Source organism: Colias philodice, chromosome 1, assembly GCF_061535455.1.
Source record: "Colias philodice isolate Cphi_HAF_F1 chromosome 1, ilColPhil1 Martin Lab GWU primary, whole genome shotgun sequence".
Taxonomy (NCBI): Eukaryota; Metazoa; Arthropoda; class Insecta; order Lepidoptera; family Pieridae; genus Colias; species Colias philodice.
In genome coordinates, this window is record NC_143086.1 from 6,721,099 (window position 1) to 6,740,962 (window position 19,864).

The following is a 19,864-nucleotide window of genomic DNA, read 5'->3' on the forward strand; positions in this document are numbered from 1 at the left end:
GGAACTTTAGATTTTACTTTTTGAAATAAAATTTTATTTAAAAAATTCATGACAAAATATTATGTATAGTCTATATATAATAATCAATATTCAACAGGAATACCAACTGTATGGCGAAATGTCTCTACTTTTGTCTATGGTCTCGCTCATTTGGTTTGGAAATGTCAAACAAACAAAATAGTGTACAGAATTGAATTGTGTGTATGTAATATGTATTATGTATCAAACACGGGTACGAATATACTTTATGTTTATTCGGTAAAGTAAAGTCGTTCGTATATAACCATATTTATAAAAGTAACCCATGTAGTCACAGTTGAGCCGTGGTCTCATGAAGTTGTAGCTGGTCGATATTAAAGGAAGTGCAATGAATTCAGTCTGTTACAACGGGGGCAATGATAGACTTATCCATGAAGCAGATCAACTAATTTCTTACATAGAACGTGGATCATCAGTCGTAAAATTTTTTCCTCGGAAACGTCCCGAGCGCCGCACTTTATTAGTGCGTCGCGAAACTCATCAAGTAATTTGGTGTAGAAATGGATCTACTCAAAGACATGCTTACGAAGGAGCTTTGGATATTCGAAACATCAAAGAAGTGAGACTGGGGAAATTATCTAAGGATTTTGATAGATGGCCTGAGGAAAGCAAAAGACTAGAAAATTCCAAATGCTTTGCCATTTTTTATGGAACCGAGTTTAAATTGCGGTCGGCATCATTTGCAGGTAATTAAATTATATTTAACTTAATAATTCTTGAAACAGATATATGCACATAAATCATTATCATAAATAGCTCTATTTATTATAATAGCACTATGTTAAAACTAAAAATTTAATAAGATCTATCATCAAATCATAAAAAGAAAACCAAACAGTGCATAGATATTTAGCATTTCAAAATTAGCTATCGGAACAATTAAAACTCAGTGTGTAGGTATACTTGGCATGTTATGTAAATATCTTGAATTTTTATGACTGTGTTGGTGTGAACCGTTTCATATTTTGCATGGTCAAGGCTATGAATGCAACTGTTTGAGTTGCTCTTGATGTAAATACTGTTTTGAAATTTAAATAAGAATTTGTTTGAATCCATTTACATTTTAGCCCAGACCGACAAAGAAGTTGAGGCTTGGGTCAAAGGCATAAGGTTTCTAATAGAAGAGGCTGTGAATGCATCTTATCCATTACAAATTGAGAGGTGGTTGAGGAAAGAATTTTATGCAATAGAGAACACTCAGGAAAAGTAAGTGAAATTTTGAATTTAACTGTATGTGTTGCTTGTATTACACATCATTGTTTAATACATTATTTTTAAACAGGATTACGTTGAAAGAAGTAAAGGCATTTTTACCAAAAATTAATTGTAAAATATCAACAAGTAAACTTAGGGATATATTCCAAGAAGTAGACACCAGCAAGAAAGGGGAGATTGGTTTTGATGATTTTTCTATTCTCTACCACAAATTAATATTTGACGAGAATGTAAGTTTCCATATTATGTTCTGTTTTTTCCTTTTTAGTTTTTATATATTTTGATTTAGCAGGATGGCTTCGAAGCAATTTTTTATATCACTATATTTTGTATAGCTGTTACATTTACATAAGAATATCATAGACTGTATTGCAGGGATGGATTTAATTGAAATTAGCTTTCTATATTATAATATTTTTCAAATATAAAGTATTAAAATTGTTTGAAGATCCACTATGAGTTAAGGTTTTATTTTGTAAGTCTGTGAAAAAAACCAAATAAAATGTTAACATTGTGTATTTTTTTTAAGAATTCATATTTATTGTAATATTCCAAATATCCATGCAACAATCCTTGACCTGCAAACATGCGCAAATGTTTTACCTGTTCAGTGTGAACTGAGAAAACATGTCATTTTATAAATTTGTTATTACAGTAGAACCTCGATAAGTTAAAGTCCAAGGGAAACACAAAATATTTTAAGTTATAGAGGTTTTAAGTTATCAAGGGTCTATCCATTTTTCACTGCTTCTATAGCTTTTAATTTATCAGCGTAGGTGAGGGTTGTTAGTTTTCTTTTTGGACTCATTTTAAGCCAGTTTTATCACACAGTAAGTAAATTGATGTTTCCAGGACAACAATCAAAAACTTATGATGCAAGTAAGTTGTTGTCATAAAGCTAACCGCCGCAAAGCTTTGAAGAATTTCGATAAAGCAAAAAATAGGTAAATTATTCTTCACGTTAACAATACATAGTAAACACGTGCAAGCAATAAATACCGAAACCTTTTGTTTTGACACTCAAAATGACTCATTGACAAACAATTTTATGTTATAGAGGTTGTGGAAACATTTCTTTAAGTTACTGAGGGCCAATACAGAGATTATTTATTTAAGTTATAGAGGTTGCGTATTTTAAGTTAAAGAGGTTTTGGGCTCTGATGGGAAGGGAACATATTATTTTTTGAAGTTACAGAGGTTTTTATGTTACCGAGGTTTAAGTTATCGAGGTTCAACTGTATTATATTATTTTTTTTTAATATGATGCTTCTGAAAAACTTGCTTAACATACTAAAATGATATGAAATATTTGTATATGTGCATAGTACAATCAAATAATACCGATATCTTTTGCAGAATGTGCATGATATTTTTGACAAGCATTCATTATATTGTGCTAATGGCACTACAATAACACTCCACGAATTCCAAAGATTTCTGATTAAGGAGCAACACGATAGGTTGGGTGAAGACGAAGCATCAGCTTCACAGTTTATAAGAGACTATCTTCGTGATCCTCAAAGAGATATATATGAACCCTATTTCACTCTTAATGAAGTAAGTGTAGAGTCAAATGGTTTTAGTCGCTTTTATGCATAGTTCATACTTCCCTGCAGTGGTTAGGTCGTCACAAATGCAAGTCATTTAAAAATATTTTAATTCATTGCTTCACTTTAAAAGTGCTTTGAAATATTTTTTCTATACAAATATTATAAAGAGGAAAGGTTTGATTTTTTGTTTGTTTGTTGGTTTGTATGAATTGAATAGGCTCCGAAACTACTTGGCAGATTTGAAAAATTCTTTCACTGTTGGAAAGCTACATCATTTCTGAGTGACATAGGCTAGGTTTTATCCCGGAAATCCCACGGGAACGGGAACTATGCGGGTTTTTTTTTGAAAACGCGGGCGAAGCCGCAGGCGGAAAGCTAGTCTAATATAAAGTAAAACTATTTTTGTCAAGTAAAGGGAGTAAAGTAAAATATTAATAGATTTTTATTTGAAAATAATATTAAGACATTATTTGTTGATATTTTGGGGAGGGTACAGTTTTAGGTCCATTTACCATCTTGTCTACTGGTTTAGCAAGTTTTGTTTTATTACAGTTTGTTGAAATGCTGTTTTCCAAACAAAATACGATATGGGATAGTAGACATGATTATGTGACTCAGGACATGACAAGACCTTTAGCTCACTATTGGATTTCTTCCTCACACAATACGTAAGTTTGTTCTGTTTTTACATTTATAATTAATATATATTCTCAATAATAATAATTTTAACAATGGAATATTCCTCAGTTATCTCACAGGTGATCAGTTTTCAAGTGAATCATCTATTGAAGCTTATGTTCGTTGCCTGAGGTCGGGTTGTCGTTGCATTGAGCTGGATTGCTGGGACGGGCCAGATGGAACACCATTCATTTATCACGGCCATACTTTAACAACTAAAATTCGATTTATGGATGTGTTGCGCACTATAAAAGAACACGCGTTCGTTACTTCCGACTATCCGCTAACTCTGTCAATAGAAGATAACTGTTCTTTACCGCAACAAAGAAGAATGGCCAATGCGTTTCAAGATGTTTTCGGAGATATGCTGATCGTTCAGCCGTTTGAAAAGAATGAGACTTGCCTGCCGTCGCCTCATGATTTGCGTAAAAAGATCATATTGAAGCATAAGAAACTTCCAGAAGGCGCAGAGGAGAATTCGTTCGCATTTCGCCAAGAGGAAGGAAAGGATCTTGATCTCAGGAATACAATTAAAAATGGAATTCTATTATTGGAGGATCCCGTCGATAAAGAGTGGAATCCGCACGCATTTGTATTGACTGAGAATAAGCTATATTATACAGAACACTATAGCACGCAAACGGAAACAGATATAGATAGTGACGGTGAACAAGAGGGGGACACGGCGAGCATACCTCCTGATGAATTGCATTTTGGAGAGTGCTGGTTCCACGGGAAGTTGGCCGGCAATAGACAAGAAGCAGAGGATCTCCTTAGAGCTCACTCCCACTTGGGTGATGGAACATTCCTTGTCAGGGAAAGCGTGACCTTCGTAGGGGACTATTGTCTATCATTTTGGCGTCAAGGGAAAGTCAACCATTGCCGTATTAAATTAAAGCACGAGAGGGGCGTGATGAAATACTATTTGATCGATACAGTCTGTTTCGATAGCTTGTATAGCTTGATCATGCATTATAGACAACATCCGTTGCGCAGCCAGGTAATTTATGCTTCCTTTCTAACTTTTTTTTTCTTTTCACTTTCGCACGCTTAATTTTTTTCGTTGGGCTCTTGAATTATTTTCTTAACATCTATATTTAATTAATTATCATAACATTCTAGTACATCAAACATATTTTTAAATATCTTTTTATTTTTAAGGAGTTTTTAATAACCTTAAAAGAGCCTGTACCACAGCCGAATAAACACGAGGGCAAAGAGTGGTATCACCCATACTGTACTCGCGCTCAAGCGGAGGAACTGCTGAGGAAGGCCAATATGGACGGGGCCTTTTTGGTGCGACCGAGCGAGAAGGAACAAGGCTCTTATGCTATTAGTTTCAGGTTTGTATCATATTAAATATAATTACATAGTGTGTCAAGCTAGTTCAGTATACTAACTGAATTGTTATGACATTTGGTGAACAAAAAAATCTGTGCACTTTTTGGAATTTTCTTAAGCTTTAGAAAATTAACATAAATATGAATAAATTTGGTAAAGTAATAAATTTGGCAATATCCATCGTATTCAATGTCCGTCATCCATGACCATCTTACTTTTTATAAGAGAATTGCTATTAAAAGTCTTTCAAATTGAGAGTCACACTGTTTACTAATCAGGTAAAACCTAATGTTTCAGAAGGTAAGGATATAAAACTATAAGAACTTGTCACTAAAGAAGAACTATAATTTCTTGAATTTTGTCTGTTTACCATTCCGAAACGCTAAGAAAATTTATTTATTCCAGGTCTGAAAGGGAAATTAAACATTGTAGGATAAAACAGGAAGGTAGATTGTATACTATAGGGACGGTAAAGTATGAGAGCCTTGTTGAACTCATATCGTTTTATGAGAAACATCCTCTGTACAAGAAAATTAGATTGTCGTACCCAATCAGTGAAGAGGTTGTAAGGAGATTAATAATGGTAAGTTAAAATTTTCACATAAATATGTATCGCGGCGATACCTTTTAATTTCTTGTCTTCTCATATATTACGTAGTAATATGTATTAGGTATGTTGAAGCTCAAAACGTCCATGTTGTTTGTATGTATTTTTTGTTAATTTCACACTATCCTTTATATTTTTTTTACTAGGTACTTTATTATTCAGATTTTTTACACTTATTAAATTTTACTCAGGAACCTGATGATAGCTCCGTTTACGGTACTCCAGGCTACATGGATCCGACATCGTTCACATCAAAGGTATAAATATTTTTTATTACAAACTTGATCATTTTTCAATTGTTTCTACTACTTTAAAACACTTGTTTTTTCATGTATAGGTATATTAAGAAGAGCTGGAACGTCAACACATTTACACATTGCACATGTTAGGCCGGGAGATACTGACACAAAATTTCGGGTCATTTGTAACAGGATGGCTGTCTAGAGGGGTCTTAGACAATGACAATGACAAAAAGAACTATTTATAATCATTCAGGAGTTGTTGAAAAAAAATGTAGGGTGGTACAAATCGTTTGGCGAGAAAAAAAAATTCAAAAATTTGCAGATTTTCGGCGGTATGGTGGCCATTTGGAATCGTCCGAAAAGTATGGCATGGCGATTTTTGTAAATGTCTGCACGATGATGATTACCTGTGCAAAAGATAGCCTGGTACAAATGTTTGAATTGTTTTTTTTTTTTAATCAACGCATCGCGTCGGTATGGGGGGCTGTAAGTTACACCGGAAAAGTATGGCATGACACTACCGCCTACATCTTTTTTATGGGCTATCGGTGAATTCTAAAATTTTTGTGTTACAAATCGTTTGACTTTCGCTATTTATCCGACGAGTTCGACTAACGCCCACGCGACTAGTCCACCGGTACCAGCGTTCTGAGTTCTGACCATCATTTTTCTTTTAGTCATTGCGTAATAAGACCTCTGTAGAACCGCCATTCTGTTACAAATGACCCGAAATTTTGTGTCAGTATCTCCCGGCCTATGTATGTGTCATATTTTGCAATTGTTTATAAATACAGGGTGATGTAATTGGTGTAGTACGAATATCTAAATATCTATGAAGAATTTTGTGATACAGTAAATGGAAGAATTATAGACTATTTTACAGTATTTAATAAAATCATTTAATTTTTTTGTTCATTTTCATTAGAAAATATGTCAATTTTTCTCACTAAGGTGGAAATTTGGATGATAAGGATCTTGTTAGAAAAATATAAATTTTGACTAAAATCGGCATTTTTTTTTTCAAAAATCAAATTACTAATTAATCAGAGTTATCACATTATTAAAAAAACGCCCGTTATTTAAATCATTATCAAAACAACCATCCGTGTGTTGGGAGTAAGCGCACGTGTTATTTGTATTGTTTTTATGACCTGAAATTTAATTATTATTTGATAATTGAATGATTACTAATACTTTTATCCAATTGATTATTATTAGAATAAATAATTAACTTCATCAATTGATTTACTTTTAAATTATAATTTTACAGGTAAATTATGAGAGCTTTCATAAGTATGTAATTATATTTGCATATATTTATCTACAACGCACCCATTTTACAATTCAAGTCTAAAATGAAACTAGAGTCGCATTTATTTTTGAACATACTGTAAGTGAAATTGCATAAGTGTGAGTACTGTGAACATGCCAGCTTTCCCTAATTGACCGATACATATACTAACTTTATTTTAATTAACTCTTCTATCAATTATTCCTTTAGTGACAAAACACAAAGGGTGTGACGGCATTGCGTCGCATTTTTTGTGTCTGGTGAGAAGTTTACAAGTCGTAGTTTGGAAATTTCAGCTATTTAGCTTAGTACTTTAGGCTTTCAGATGTACGGTCTTTTATATTGATAAGCTTGAATTAATTATGGTCTGTGTTTATTTGGCATAAGCTAATAATATATTTCCTATATATAACCGAGTATAATTACATTGTTATATATTTACAGCTGTACAAATAAACGAGTTATAACATTTTATGAAAAGAATAAACTAAGAATAAGGAAAAATTATACAAATAAACACGTAATAAATGAAACCTAGTATAACGTCGTAATAAGTATTCATACTAATGCTATTTCGTCCTTATTCCGGCTACCACCCTATTAGTATAAGTCTGACATAATCACATAACCGAGTTATAACCTATCTTTTAGTACATTGTGCTGTGTTTTACAAGTTTTAGAATCAATTTTCAATCTAAATTTGAGATAATAGCAATGAGAGTAATACGAGAAGTAGAAAAAGTTGAGCAAATTAACCCTTAAATTGTCACCCCTAGATAACTTGGGTGTATAATGTCCAAATTTGGAGGATGTGTTGGAATTAGGATAGAAAAGAGGAAAATGAAAAAAAAATTTAAAAATTTAAATTTTTTCTATTGTTTTCACTATGTCACATAAAAGGGACATTGCCAATTATATGTACATGTTCGAACCGTCACATATAACGGACATTGCACATTATTCCTGCAACCGTGGTACATATATAAAATGCACATTTTCAACTCTGTAATTCAAAATTATTATCAAATTATAATTATGGACGATCAAGTATAAGCTTTTCAAACATCTGTCTTAAAATATTGGTTAAAACTTTAACGATATCGTTAAAAATAATGGATTTTAAAAAACGACACTATCAAAAGTCACAGCATAAGAATTGGCTAAGAATTGGGATAGAAATAGTATTACATAGCCTGAGAACTTATTCTTATGTACACCAAGAAAGTCCTCTTCCCATTCACTAAATTGTACAGATTGTAATGTGTTTGCTTTATCGTATGCAAAGAAGTCGTATACCATGCCTGAAGTACCAAAACAAACAGGAAATTTAAATCGCTTTTTTTTGGATTCTTTGGCATATATAATATCCATTTGCTGCCAGTTTTTTAATTTGTAAGGTATTATTATTTAAATTTTCAAATATTAGGTGGTATTTCTGGTAAGTAACATGGTACTGTGGCTGAAGAACTACTGAGAAGTAGGGAAGATTCATCTCGCACCGCATGTAAGGGCTGTAATTCTGCAGCAATAATATTTTGTTGATGGTCAAAATTCTGACTTTTTGGATCTTCATTGTGACTCAAATCAATATGTCGTATAATTCCGGAGGTATGGTGCTGGGAGTAAATGATTGACACTGTTATCATAGTGAAATCACTCCTGTAGGTCTACATTTCCTTCGAAATCGTCATCTCAACTCAACGCCAGACTCTTCAGCTTCCGTCAGAGGTAGTGAGGGAATTTTTTATTGAGTGCCAAGTCATGCTCCTGTTAAATATAATAAAAATAAAGAAAAATATATCAAAATGATGACGTTGAAAATGGAGGGCCTGATTGGCAACGTCCGTTACATAGGACATGTGAAGAATACCCTAGTGTATACTCCAAGTTGTCAACGTCCGTTTTATGGGACATCATAAACAAAGTAAGATTTTTAATACAAATATTGTAAAATATGTAAAAATTATGTCAAAATAATAGACTTACAATCGTATTCTGACTAATAATATAACATTATAAGCAAAATAGCCAAAATACTTACAGTTATAACCAATTTTATCAGGACAATCAAAAGATCCGTTTTTTGCAAATTTCAAATGGTCACCATTCGCGACTGTACTTCGCTTCGCTAACGAAACCTGCATGTACGCGAAGGACATAGCTAGTACCTTCCTAATATACCAATTGGCAATGCCTAGGTCTACTTTAACAGAGCCAGCATGTGTATAAATACTATGTCCTTTAAAACGGACGAAATCAATTTAAGGGTTAATAATTTCATTAAGTATTGAAATGGAAAATTTTGTATGAAATGTCAAAACATACGAAATTATGAAAAACCCTTTTGATATTTATAATGATTTATTTAGTTACGGCATGCGCCAAACCATACATACATAAAACTTATTTCTAAACTTATCACAATAATATAAACTTTCGTTGAAAATATAAATCTTCTAAGCCTGGAGTTGTATGTTTTGAGTACCAGTTATTTGGCAACTCTCTATCTCAACTCTCTAACTCTTATCTTCTGTTCTCCAGATATTGGATAGCGTTCTCTTTCATTTGCTTCATATTTAATGATATATATATATATATATATATATATATATGATTAGAATAAATAAAGAATAAGGATATCATAATTTCTTACAAATAAATTTGGAATAACGTCGATGTAAATATGCTCACGCTATGCAGTTGAAATTGTCTATGGTTGCTGTCATTTTGACGCTCGTTTGACTTCGTCCAATTTGAAGTTTCATCATACGATGTTCTGAATATTTATATATATATATATATATAAATATATTCCGATAGTGTATAAATTATTTCCAATAAATATTCAGAACATCGTATGATGAAACTTCAAATTGGACGAAGTCAAACGAGCGTCAAAATGACAGCAACCATAGACAATTTCAACTGCATAGCGTGAGCATATTTACATCGACGTTATTCCAAATTTATTTGTAAGAAATTATGATATCCTTATTCTTTATTTATTCTAATCATATCTATTCATTGCATAAGGTTTGAATAAGCAAGTTTTTATTTGTACGGGTGTTAACGTTTTCGCATTGTATTAAAAGTTATAATTAAAGAAACTAAAATATTGACGCTAAACCTAGCTTAAACTAATTATGGTGGCCGTTTAAGTAGATAGTTTAAGAGTTATCCTCAGTATAAGTTTTTTTCATGTTTTTTGCTATTTTGAAGCTATACTCTGTATTAAATTTTATACCACGTTTATTTGTAAGGCTCATAGAATTTTTGGTGCTATAGAAGTCATGTGACGTAGTTAGCTATTATCTTTGCTACCCATGCCATTAACCCGTTACGCGTCCGGCGCACAGCCAGCACCGATCCCGATAGTGTCAAGGGAGTTCACGAAATCTAGCTTTTTTATGACTACCGAGTTTGAAAATTTTATTTACCCTATTGTTCTATAATTATATGCCATGTATGATATATTTTTGGAAAGAGGAAGAAACTAGTTATAGCATAAAAATGTAATCATGACGATATATTTTTTCTATAAAATTATAAAAAATTGATTTTCTTTTGTTTTAATTTTAATTGCTTACATACTAACACTTACATGATAATGCTGAGTCATCAAATGATCATATTCACGTTTTCATATCACTACACGATTGCCAAATACATTCACTTATATTTTCACACATTTAACACAACGTATTTCACTATGAATAATAACAAATCTCCATTATTCACAAACAAGAAAAAAAGCGCCATTTTGCGTCTTCCGCACTGAAAAGTTGAGACACTTTTTCACTGAGTATTCTTCAAATATCCCTAAAACCAATATCATAAACGTATTCTACGTAAAATTTCCAGTAATATACGTCTCAATTATCACTCATCTAATTATTCCTCTCGGCATAATTCACAATCCAAATATTCGTTGAACAAGACAAATGTCACAAACTATGGCTGATGACGCAACTCAATCAATGATTCACTTTTTTTTTTATTTTGTGGTTTTAGTCTCTATTGCCTATCTCGGAGTCGTGTCGATTCGAATTATAAATGTTTAAGGCATAGAGAAATATTTTTTATACTGGAAACATTCACTTGTAAGAACGACAGATGACCTTCAAAGTCATTGGCCGCGTTAGGAACAGCTTTTGTATGCAGGACGCTACAGTACCATTTTGAGTTACGAGCAACCGCTGTACGTAGGACGCGTCACGGGTTAATGCAGTTTTGAATAATTAAATTTATTTATTTTCTAAATTGTTAAACTAAGAATGAATTTAATATTCAAAATGCTGATATTACTTAACAGAACTGAGAAAACGCATTTTCAAAAGCAAATAATAAATAAATAAAAAATTCTTATATTGCACGAGAAATTTCCTTTTTGTAGAATGGTTGTTTATGTAATAAAAAATATGAATGGATTTGTGACTCTTATTTATTCACAGACTTTAGAACGTTTAGACCCCCATATCTTATAATCTAAATTATGCGTACTGTACGCATAAATAAGAATTTGAATGGGTACGTTGCAGCTTTGATAACTTGTTTGAATACCAGACGTATCCGTAATAAAATATCAATCAATATACAGTATTATTTCGATGCCAATGAGATATATTATAATCAGGGTACAATACAGGTAACGGTGAAGGCTCTGTACGACTACAGAGCTAGGCAGGACGACGAGCTGTCGTTCTGCAAGCACGCGATAATCACGAACGTGGACAAGCCGGACGAGGGCTGGTGGCGCGGGGACTACGGAGGCAAGAGACACCACTGGTTCCCAGCCAACTACGTGCAAGAGATCGAGGTGCCCAACATGCCCAACGTTGTGAGTTCTACCAACCCTAAGGACATTCTCAATTCCTTGTGAAATTTTATGTTCTCTTAAAAGTTATCTAAATCCCAATAGCTCCCAATTCGAAAGAATAAGTAAGTTATTTTCATTTGTAGTGTTTTTCCTTCTTTTTTGTTAAATTTTGATTTGCTTTTTTGGTTTTATTTCAACAGACATTTTATTTTATTTCGCATTTTATAAGTAGACGGAATTTTGTATATATAATCACCATTTTTGCACCCCTAACTTTGTTATTTTTGTGTAGGCTTGTCTAGAGAACGAATCAGCAGCGTTGGGCTCATTGCAGAAAGGTGTAGTTGATGTTTTGGGGGCGGTAGTGGAGCTAGTGGTGGGCGAGGAGAGTGGCTCGGCCCGCTGGATCGTGCGCATCCAGAGCCCATCCATGTGTGCGCCCTTTGACATGGCCGCTCCCACCAGGGAGAACGCCTTGGAGTGGCTCTCGGCCATCAAAGAAGCGGCCTACAGTGCGAGCGCAAGATCTCTGCAACACAGGAAAATGGAACGCACGTGGCGTATCGCCAAAGAAATGTCGGATCTCATCGTATATTGCCGCTCTGTCGCATTCAACCTGGAAAGAATACGCGCCAAAGGATTCATCTTCAACGAGATGTCGTCTTTCCCAGAGACGAAAGCCGAACGGCTCATGTGCCAACAAGATACGGCCTTTTTCATGAGATATCACGCAATCCAATTGAGCCGCATCTACCCCAAAGGACAAAGGATCGACTCCTCGAATTACAACCCGATATCTTTCTGGAACGCCGGCTCGCAAATGGTCGCGCTCAACTATCAGACTCCAGACAAACCGATGCAGATTAATATGGGGAAGTTTAAGGAAAACGGTGGATGCGGTTATATCTTGAAACCAGAATTCATGTTCGACGAGCACTATAACCCATACGATAAGAAGCCCATTGAGCATAAATTGAAGTCTATAACTGTAAGATTGCGCGTGATAGGAGCGAGACACTTGTGCAAGATGGGTCGTGGCACTGCGAGTCCATTCGTTGAAGTAGAAATCATTGGAGCAGAATACGACAGCGGTGTGAAACTCGTCACGAAGACTGTTGGTGAGTTATTTACATACAATTACTACAGTGTTACAGGTCTTACTTCTAAAAATCCATACTTTAATATTATAAATGCGAAAGTAACTCTGTATGTCTGTCTGTTACTCAATCACGCCTAAACTGCTGAACCAATTTGCATGAAATTTGGTATGGAGATATTTTGATACCCGAGAAAGGACATAGGCTACCTTTTATTGCGAAATATGTACCACGGGCGAAGCCGGGGTGGACCTCTAGTATGAAATATTTTCACATTTTTCTTTTAATTATGATTTTAAATGATAACAATATTTAAATAGTTATTCAGTAGATTTACATGATGATTAGCCGTAGCTTAACATGTGACAACGGAAATTAGCGTCAAATTATACATAGGAAGACTATAATAGTCTAAATTTAAACCATTTTTAACATGATTTCAATCTTTTGCAGCATTGTACGATGCAAAAATTTTGCAGTCACGAATCTTTACATTACATCAGTTGATTTAATCTTGATCTTTTGAAAATACATTTATCATTCCTAGTCGAAAGCGACGTTGAAATCATTTGAATTACACAAAGTGACATTGGCATTGTACTTCGAGTAGGTTAAAGAAATAATATTATCATTTATTTTGTTATGCAAAATTTTCAGCTGACAATGGAATAAATCCAATATGGAATGACATATGCGAGTTCGAGGTTCAGAATCCAGATTTAGCGCTAATAAGGTTCCTCGTTCAGGACGAAGATGTGTTTGGTGACCCGAATTTTATAGGACAGGCCGTTTATCCGCTCAAATGTCTCCGTACGGGATATCGCAGCGTCGTCCTTACTAATGGATATTCAGAAGAACTGGAGCTATCCTCACTCCTCATTCATATATCACTCTCCCCACATTAGAGTATTGTTAGTACGTAACTCGTTTGACAAAAATAGTTTATCCAAAGCTATCTCGATTATTTTTTATGTAATGGCTTTTAGGTATACAGTTGTTACAGCTTGTTGCGGTTTCATGAGTTCTTTAAGCAATAGAGAAATTTAAAGTGCTATTCATATTGATATGAAAGTGCTATTCATATTGATATGACATGATAATGCAATCATATTTATTTATCATAGCTGATTATGTTTATTATACTATTATTTTAGTCCATGCAATATTTTTGTGTCGATAAATATTATTATAAATTTGAATTTGGTAGCTAAATGATTTTGAAAATATATCTATGTAGATTTATTGATTATGTAATTATGTATGCAGTGTGATGAATTGAGATATTTTATATGTGGGGTATAATGACTATGTATTTTATGAAATATATTTATATCGGTATAAAAATATATGTATTCTTGATAGCGTGTAATTTGAATACTAGTAATAAATCTATAAAAAGCCACAATATGTGACTATTGTACTGAAATATATAGCCTAATATTATAATGAGCATAATATAATTTGTCAATCCATACAGAATATTATATAATTAAAATATTATATTATTTCTTTAAAGAATTCTATTTATAGCTGAATAGAGTATAAAATTTTATTTATATTCATATAATTTATATACTGTATACTTCCTATTTTCTATTTTTCTTCCATTCGATTTTATTTTTTCTATAAATTTTTTCAATAAAATATTTTTGATATATAAGTAAATATAACTATACATGAGTGTGCATTTATATTTAACAATCATTGCATTTAAAACTTACAAAGATGTATAGAATAAATGAATTTTATGAACACAAATATTGGGTCATAATTCCGATGCAATGCCTCTTATTTTTAATACTTGAAGTATACTATGTAGATTTATTAAGTTTAGCCTTTTTGCAGGATTTCTATAGCTTCGTACTAGTTAAAAACTTCAAATTTGATTATGAAGACTTAACGATACTGCATAAAATAAATTCTTTCTTCAATATTAATTAATGTAGATTAAAATTTTTCTTCTGCGTTCCTAACTGCATATCGAGGCTAAAGCATTAGAAATTGCTATCAATTAATTTTTTTTTTTACATCTCTTTCCGTCATATTTTCATTCATACAAGTACAATTAATAAAATTGTCTACTGTTTTAAGATACCTATATTAAAGAAAAACAATATTTATAATTATTTTAATACTACTTACTATCTGATTATCACCAATACTTTCATACATTCGTTTTTATTGATATTACCAATGATTTTTTAAATAAGAATTGGATGAATATTGAATGTATAAATGTTAAATGTAAAATTATATCCTTTTAATAGTGTCTAAAACGTATATATGTAATCAAAATTCAAATATAAAAATATAAAAGTATTTTTAAATGTTAAATGCAGTAAGTATACTATTATTAGGTGTCTAGTAATGATAAGAATTATTATGAAGTTTAAATTTATGCATAATTTTTAGTAGTGTCAATTTATTATATTCATGTAAGTAATCACTTGTAATCTCGATTGATTGTTCAAGACTTGGTAAAGATCTTATTTTACAAAACGCATTAGATTTAAATCTTGAGAGTTATAAATGCATAATGTTTCGGTATTGATGGATTTTTGTGAAATGTTTATTATTTGTATATACAATGTTTAAAAAGATAATAATCAATGAACTACTATTGGGGGTAATATGGTGGATTCAGTTATCATGAAAGCCTATAGATTTGCTGTACCTATTTTTAAGTTTTTATTTTTATTATTATATCCAGACAAAATATAAAGTACACATCGTCGTGAAATAAAAGTTATTCTCTGAATTTTTATTAGTATTGTTGATAAAGTTCTTTATGAATATTTTAAGTAGTTTCCTTATCACTTGGTTATTAACATTTGAATATATTGTGTAAAATTATCTGATGTGTCGATTGTTATAAAGCATAATAAATTATATTTGAAATAATTATTGTGTGTCGTTTCATTTTTCTATTCAAAGATACTTAATATATGACTATTTTCATAAATATAGAAACTAATTCATTAAGGGATATTAAACCTTTGTTTGAAATAACTTTATTTCAAATAAAGGTTCTATTGGACTTCCAATACGATAATCGTTAAATGTTCATTGATATCACGAATCATTTCCTCTATAAAATTCTTTTTCTCGATACTTACTCTGCTATTATTATTATGTTTCTCATTTCCATAATACTCGGGTACCACCAGAAGGACGGTACCCGGATCTTTGGAAGGCTTACGTGGGGACACGGATCCAACACGCAGAGGCCCTTTCGAGAATTTTAATGTGTTGTGGGACACCAGCCGCAGCCTGCCCATGACTGCACTATAGAGATACAGTCCTGGGCAGTCCGCGGCCGATGTAGGACTATTGCAGGGTATGGAAATTTAATAATTGGGCTATGGATTGGGATATGATTGGGATGCTAAATGTGCTGGTATTGGGGACTATGGGAAACTATTATTTATTATTTAACAGTTTTATATACCATTACAAATTTTACAATCATATCATAATATTAAAAGAAAAGGAAACATTCACAGCACATAAGGCAACCTTATCGCTTATCAGCGATCTCTTCCAGGCTGCCCAAAATGAAAATAAAGATAAAAGAGAGTAAATAAAATACATATTATATGAAAAATAAGAGAGGATATAATACATACCTACTATTATTTTGAAGGAAAAGCTAAATCAGAGAAATGTTTATTTAAAAGAGTTTTAAAGGAACTTTTCGAGGAAGCTCGTCTTACAGCTATAGGCAAAGAATTCCAAAGTCTGATAGCGGTTATTACAAAGGATTTACCAAGGAAACTAGTTTGGTGAGGAGGAAAGCTAAGGAGAAGGTTATCAGCGGAACGAAGAGTATAAAAACCTGAATCTAGGAAATTAATTTTTTTTTTTAAATAGGAGGGAGAATTGGGATCAAAGAGGATGGAAAATAACAACTTCAACGCATTTGCATTCCGGCGAAGTCTAATAGGAAGCCACTTGAGTTTATTGCGAAACTGGGAAACGTGGTCATATTTACGAAGACCGTTAACAAAACGAATGCAGAAATTTTGGAGACGCTCAAGTGTACCTATTTAAATGCTCTTCACTAAGATCAGTGGTACAGGCGTCAGCATAATCAAGGAGCGGAAGAAATAGGGATTTAGCTAACATAATTTTGGTAGAAATCTGTAAGAAATGCCGTATACGTCTTAGGGAACTTGCCGCTGCGTAAAGTTTGCGACTTGTCTCTTTTACATGGTACGACCAAGACAAGGTCGTGTCAGTGTACCCCCAGGTTTTCTACAGATTTTTGAAATTCAATGACGGAGCCATCTATATGAACTTTGGGGATGTAATGTCCAGTCAATCCGCGAGATTAAATAGGGGGTTAATATTCAGACCGTACCTACGACTCCAATTCAAAATTCTTTCCAAATCTGTGTTCGTGTTTAAGATTGCTGAGGATAAGTTCTCAGCTTGGTGTATATCTGGAGATCGTCGGCATACATGTGGTAGAGAGAAGATAAATAACTAATAATAATAAAATATTGTAGTAAGTAAACTGAAACCTCTTGAAACGGACCCTCATCATATTCGACAACGTTGGCCAAATAAATGATCCGTCAATGTTTGTCGCCATGATCGGGGGTTCTTCTTCACAATCGACGGAAAGATACCTATTAAAGATTTTGAAAACTAAAGTACAGTTGGCTTACACATATTTGGTACAGTGGTTAACGCGTGAGCATAGGAGCGAGGGCTCCCCGGTTCGATTCTCAGTGAGGACAAACAAAACAAAGTCAAGGGAACACGGGAATTCAATTTAGGGTTCCGAATCTCAAAAGGAAAAAAAACGAAACGCTTATAGGATCACGTTGTTGCCCGTCTGTCTGTCTGTCGAGACCCTTTTCTGAAAAACACGTGAAAGTATCTAGCTGAAATGTATATTGAATACTCAAGTCTATGGTCCCTTTAAGTTGTGAAAAAAACTTATAAGCCAACGCAATCAAGGGATATAGCCGTTGATGCTTACAACATTCACAAGGGAATCAAAACCTACAGGGTACCCGTGAACCTGAGTTCAGTGCAAGATTCTGAAATCTTGAAAATTTATACGAAACAACGTCTTATAGAACACATAAAGGAAAAATTGTGAGACGTATAAATATACAGTACATAGGTAGTTAACATAATATAAAAAAACGGTTTTCATGGAACTCTCGGTGCGCAAGCCCGACTCGCACATGGCCGGTTTCTTTCAGTTGGCGAGGCGGAGATTTTGGTGAAGATAAATAATTATAGGTATCATAGTAAGAATGGTTTGTCAGAACAAATCCATCTAGCATTTGAATTTGAATAATTATGTTTATCTATCCATGCTAATAAGAGTGCTAAAGTAAAGGTGCATATAAATTAAGCACGGCAGGCGCGCGAGCCATTCGATTAGGGCCCTTCTGGCCTCCTCCACTCAAGCGACAGCCCAAGCCGAGGTTCGAGATCCCCGTCAAGGGGGGACGCCCTTGTGCATGCCGCTACCAGGGTGAACCTTCAGTTCACCCCCGCGTCCGCGTTAAAATGTAGAAGCCCTTCTGGCTAACATTGAGAGACACCACAAAAAAAAGGCGCGCGAGCCAATGTTCGACCAAAGTTGAAGTTCATTTGCCGCGCGAGCCGCGAGCCAATATGTAGTTAAATTGTTGAACGTAATTGCCGCGCGCAGGCGATCCATCACGAACAGAACGCGGCGGTTAGTCAGACCAGAACTGCAGTAAAAAATCTCAGACAAATATATGATATTTTTCAGGAGATATACTAACTAGATAGTGTGTTGAAAACACAATACAACTTATTTTACTCGATAGAAAAAAATCCCAAAGTTACTTACCTCTAAAAAAATCTTTTGATGCTTAAAAACCATACTAAACTACATGCAATCATTCTGTTTTTTCGGCAAATAATTCTACAAGCAACATACTAGAATAATAATGCTTTATTTTTTTTCCAATCAATAGATTTCGTGTAAATCCCAGCCAAATTCTTATTACCAAACCAAAAACGTACGCATGGTGCGTGAACGCCTGTGCACAGAGTGAACCACTAGTTATAGAGATCAGTGGAGTGAACAGACACTACCGTCCGAAAGGTGAGTACTGAGTAGTATATTCTTTGGTCCGAGGCCTGTTGCTAGACGGACGTGTCGCATGTTTCGCTGATTTATTTCCGCCAGAATTTTGTTTTTGTTGTAGAATCCATTTTAATTACTTTAAAACTGATAAATTATTTGTAATTTTGTAAATATTAAGTATGGGAAATAAAACAAAACCCGCCAAGAGGACTAAAATCTGTCTAAAATCTAAAATCGTGATCTCCATCAACCGTCGTCGATTGTGATAATGTGTGCACGAGTCACTCAAGTTCAGCTAGCTCTTGTAGTCCTCATGCCGACGACACCACTAGGCTTCTGTGGTAAATAATAAGGCATAAATTTAAGGAAATATGTGAACGCTACTGTGTTATTTTACTTCTAAGTTTTAGCCACGGAACCATCAGAAAATATACCTAATGCATACGCATAATATATTCATATCGACTTAAACACAACTTAAACCTGTGGTTCATCAACCAAAAAAATATGTATATATTTTTCGTTTAGATTTTTCGTGATTTTTATTTTTTACTCATTAGTCATTACGCTAGGACCTAGGACTATAGACTATAAACTGTACGAACATTTTGAATCTGGCAATTATAGCTTGTATTTTAAATTCTATATAATCTGCGACGTGTTCACTCACCAGCGTTCCCAACCGTACGATAATTATCGTACAAACACGATAATTTGGTGCCTACGTACGATGTACGATAGCATGTTATTATCGTACGCTGATTTTACGATAATTTCTATCAGGCAAAATTCGAGAACTTATATTATTTCACCCATACAAATATGAAATTTTGACGTGTTTCATATCGAACTTTCATGGGAACAGTGAAATTTTGTCAGATTGAATTTTAAACTTGGCGCGTTTATTGA

General features: G+C 33.5%; 1 protein-coding gene across 2 annotated transcripts; it reads left to right on the plus strand.

Annotated features, from left to right (window-relative positions):
- Nucleotides 1-145: 145 nt before the first annotated feature.
- sl (small wing phospholipase C gamma 1) lies at nucleotides 146-13,850 on the plus strand. 2 transcript variants are annotated; one of them, XM_089709802.1, is made up of 12 exons: nucleotides 146-725; nucleotides 1,107-1,245; nucleotides 1,322-1,484; nucleotides 2,611-2,811; nucleotides 3,357-3,472; nucleotides 3,552-4,482; nucleotides 4,644-4,825; nucleotides 5,229-5,406; nucleotides 5,622-5,687; nucleotides 11,597-11,800; nucleotides 12,072-12,897; nucleotides 13,534-13,850. In XM_089709802.1, exons 1-12 carry the CDS (start codon nucleotides 368-370, stop codon nucleotides 13,779-13,781), a joined length of 3,612 nt encoding a protein of 1,203 aa, XP_089565928.1. In that variant the 5' UTR covers nucleotides 146-367; the 3' UTR covers nucleotides 13,782-13,850. The 2 variants fall into 2 exon arrangements, with proteins under 2 accessions (XP_089565928.1, XP_089565994.1); XM_089709868.1 differs by having other exon boundaries at nucleotides 11,609-11,800.
- The last annotated feature ends 6,014 nt before the right edge of the window (nucleotides 13,851-19,864 follow it).

Bases quoted from the DNA above. Each gene is read 5' to 3' on its own strand.
- sl (XM_089709802.1), top strand. From the start codon at position 368: ATGAATTCAGTCTGTTACAACGGGGGCAATGATAGACTTATCCATGAA. The intron at 2,812-3,356 runs GTAAGTGTAGAG...GTTTTATTACAG, and splicing joins CCTATTTCACTCTTAATGAA to TTTGTTGAAATGCTGTTTTC. The intron at 11,801-12,071 runs GTGAGTTCTACC...ATTTTTGTGTAG, and splicing joins TGCCCAACATGCCCAACGTT to GCTTGTCTAGAGAACGAATC.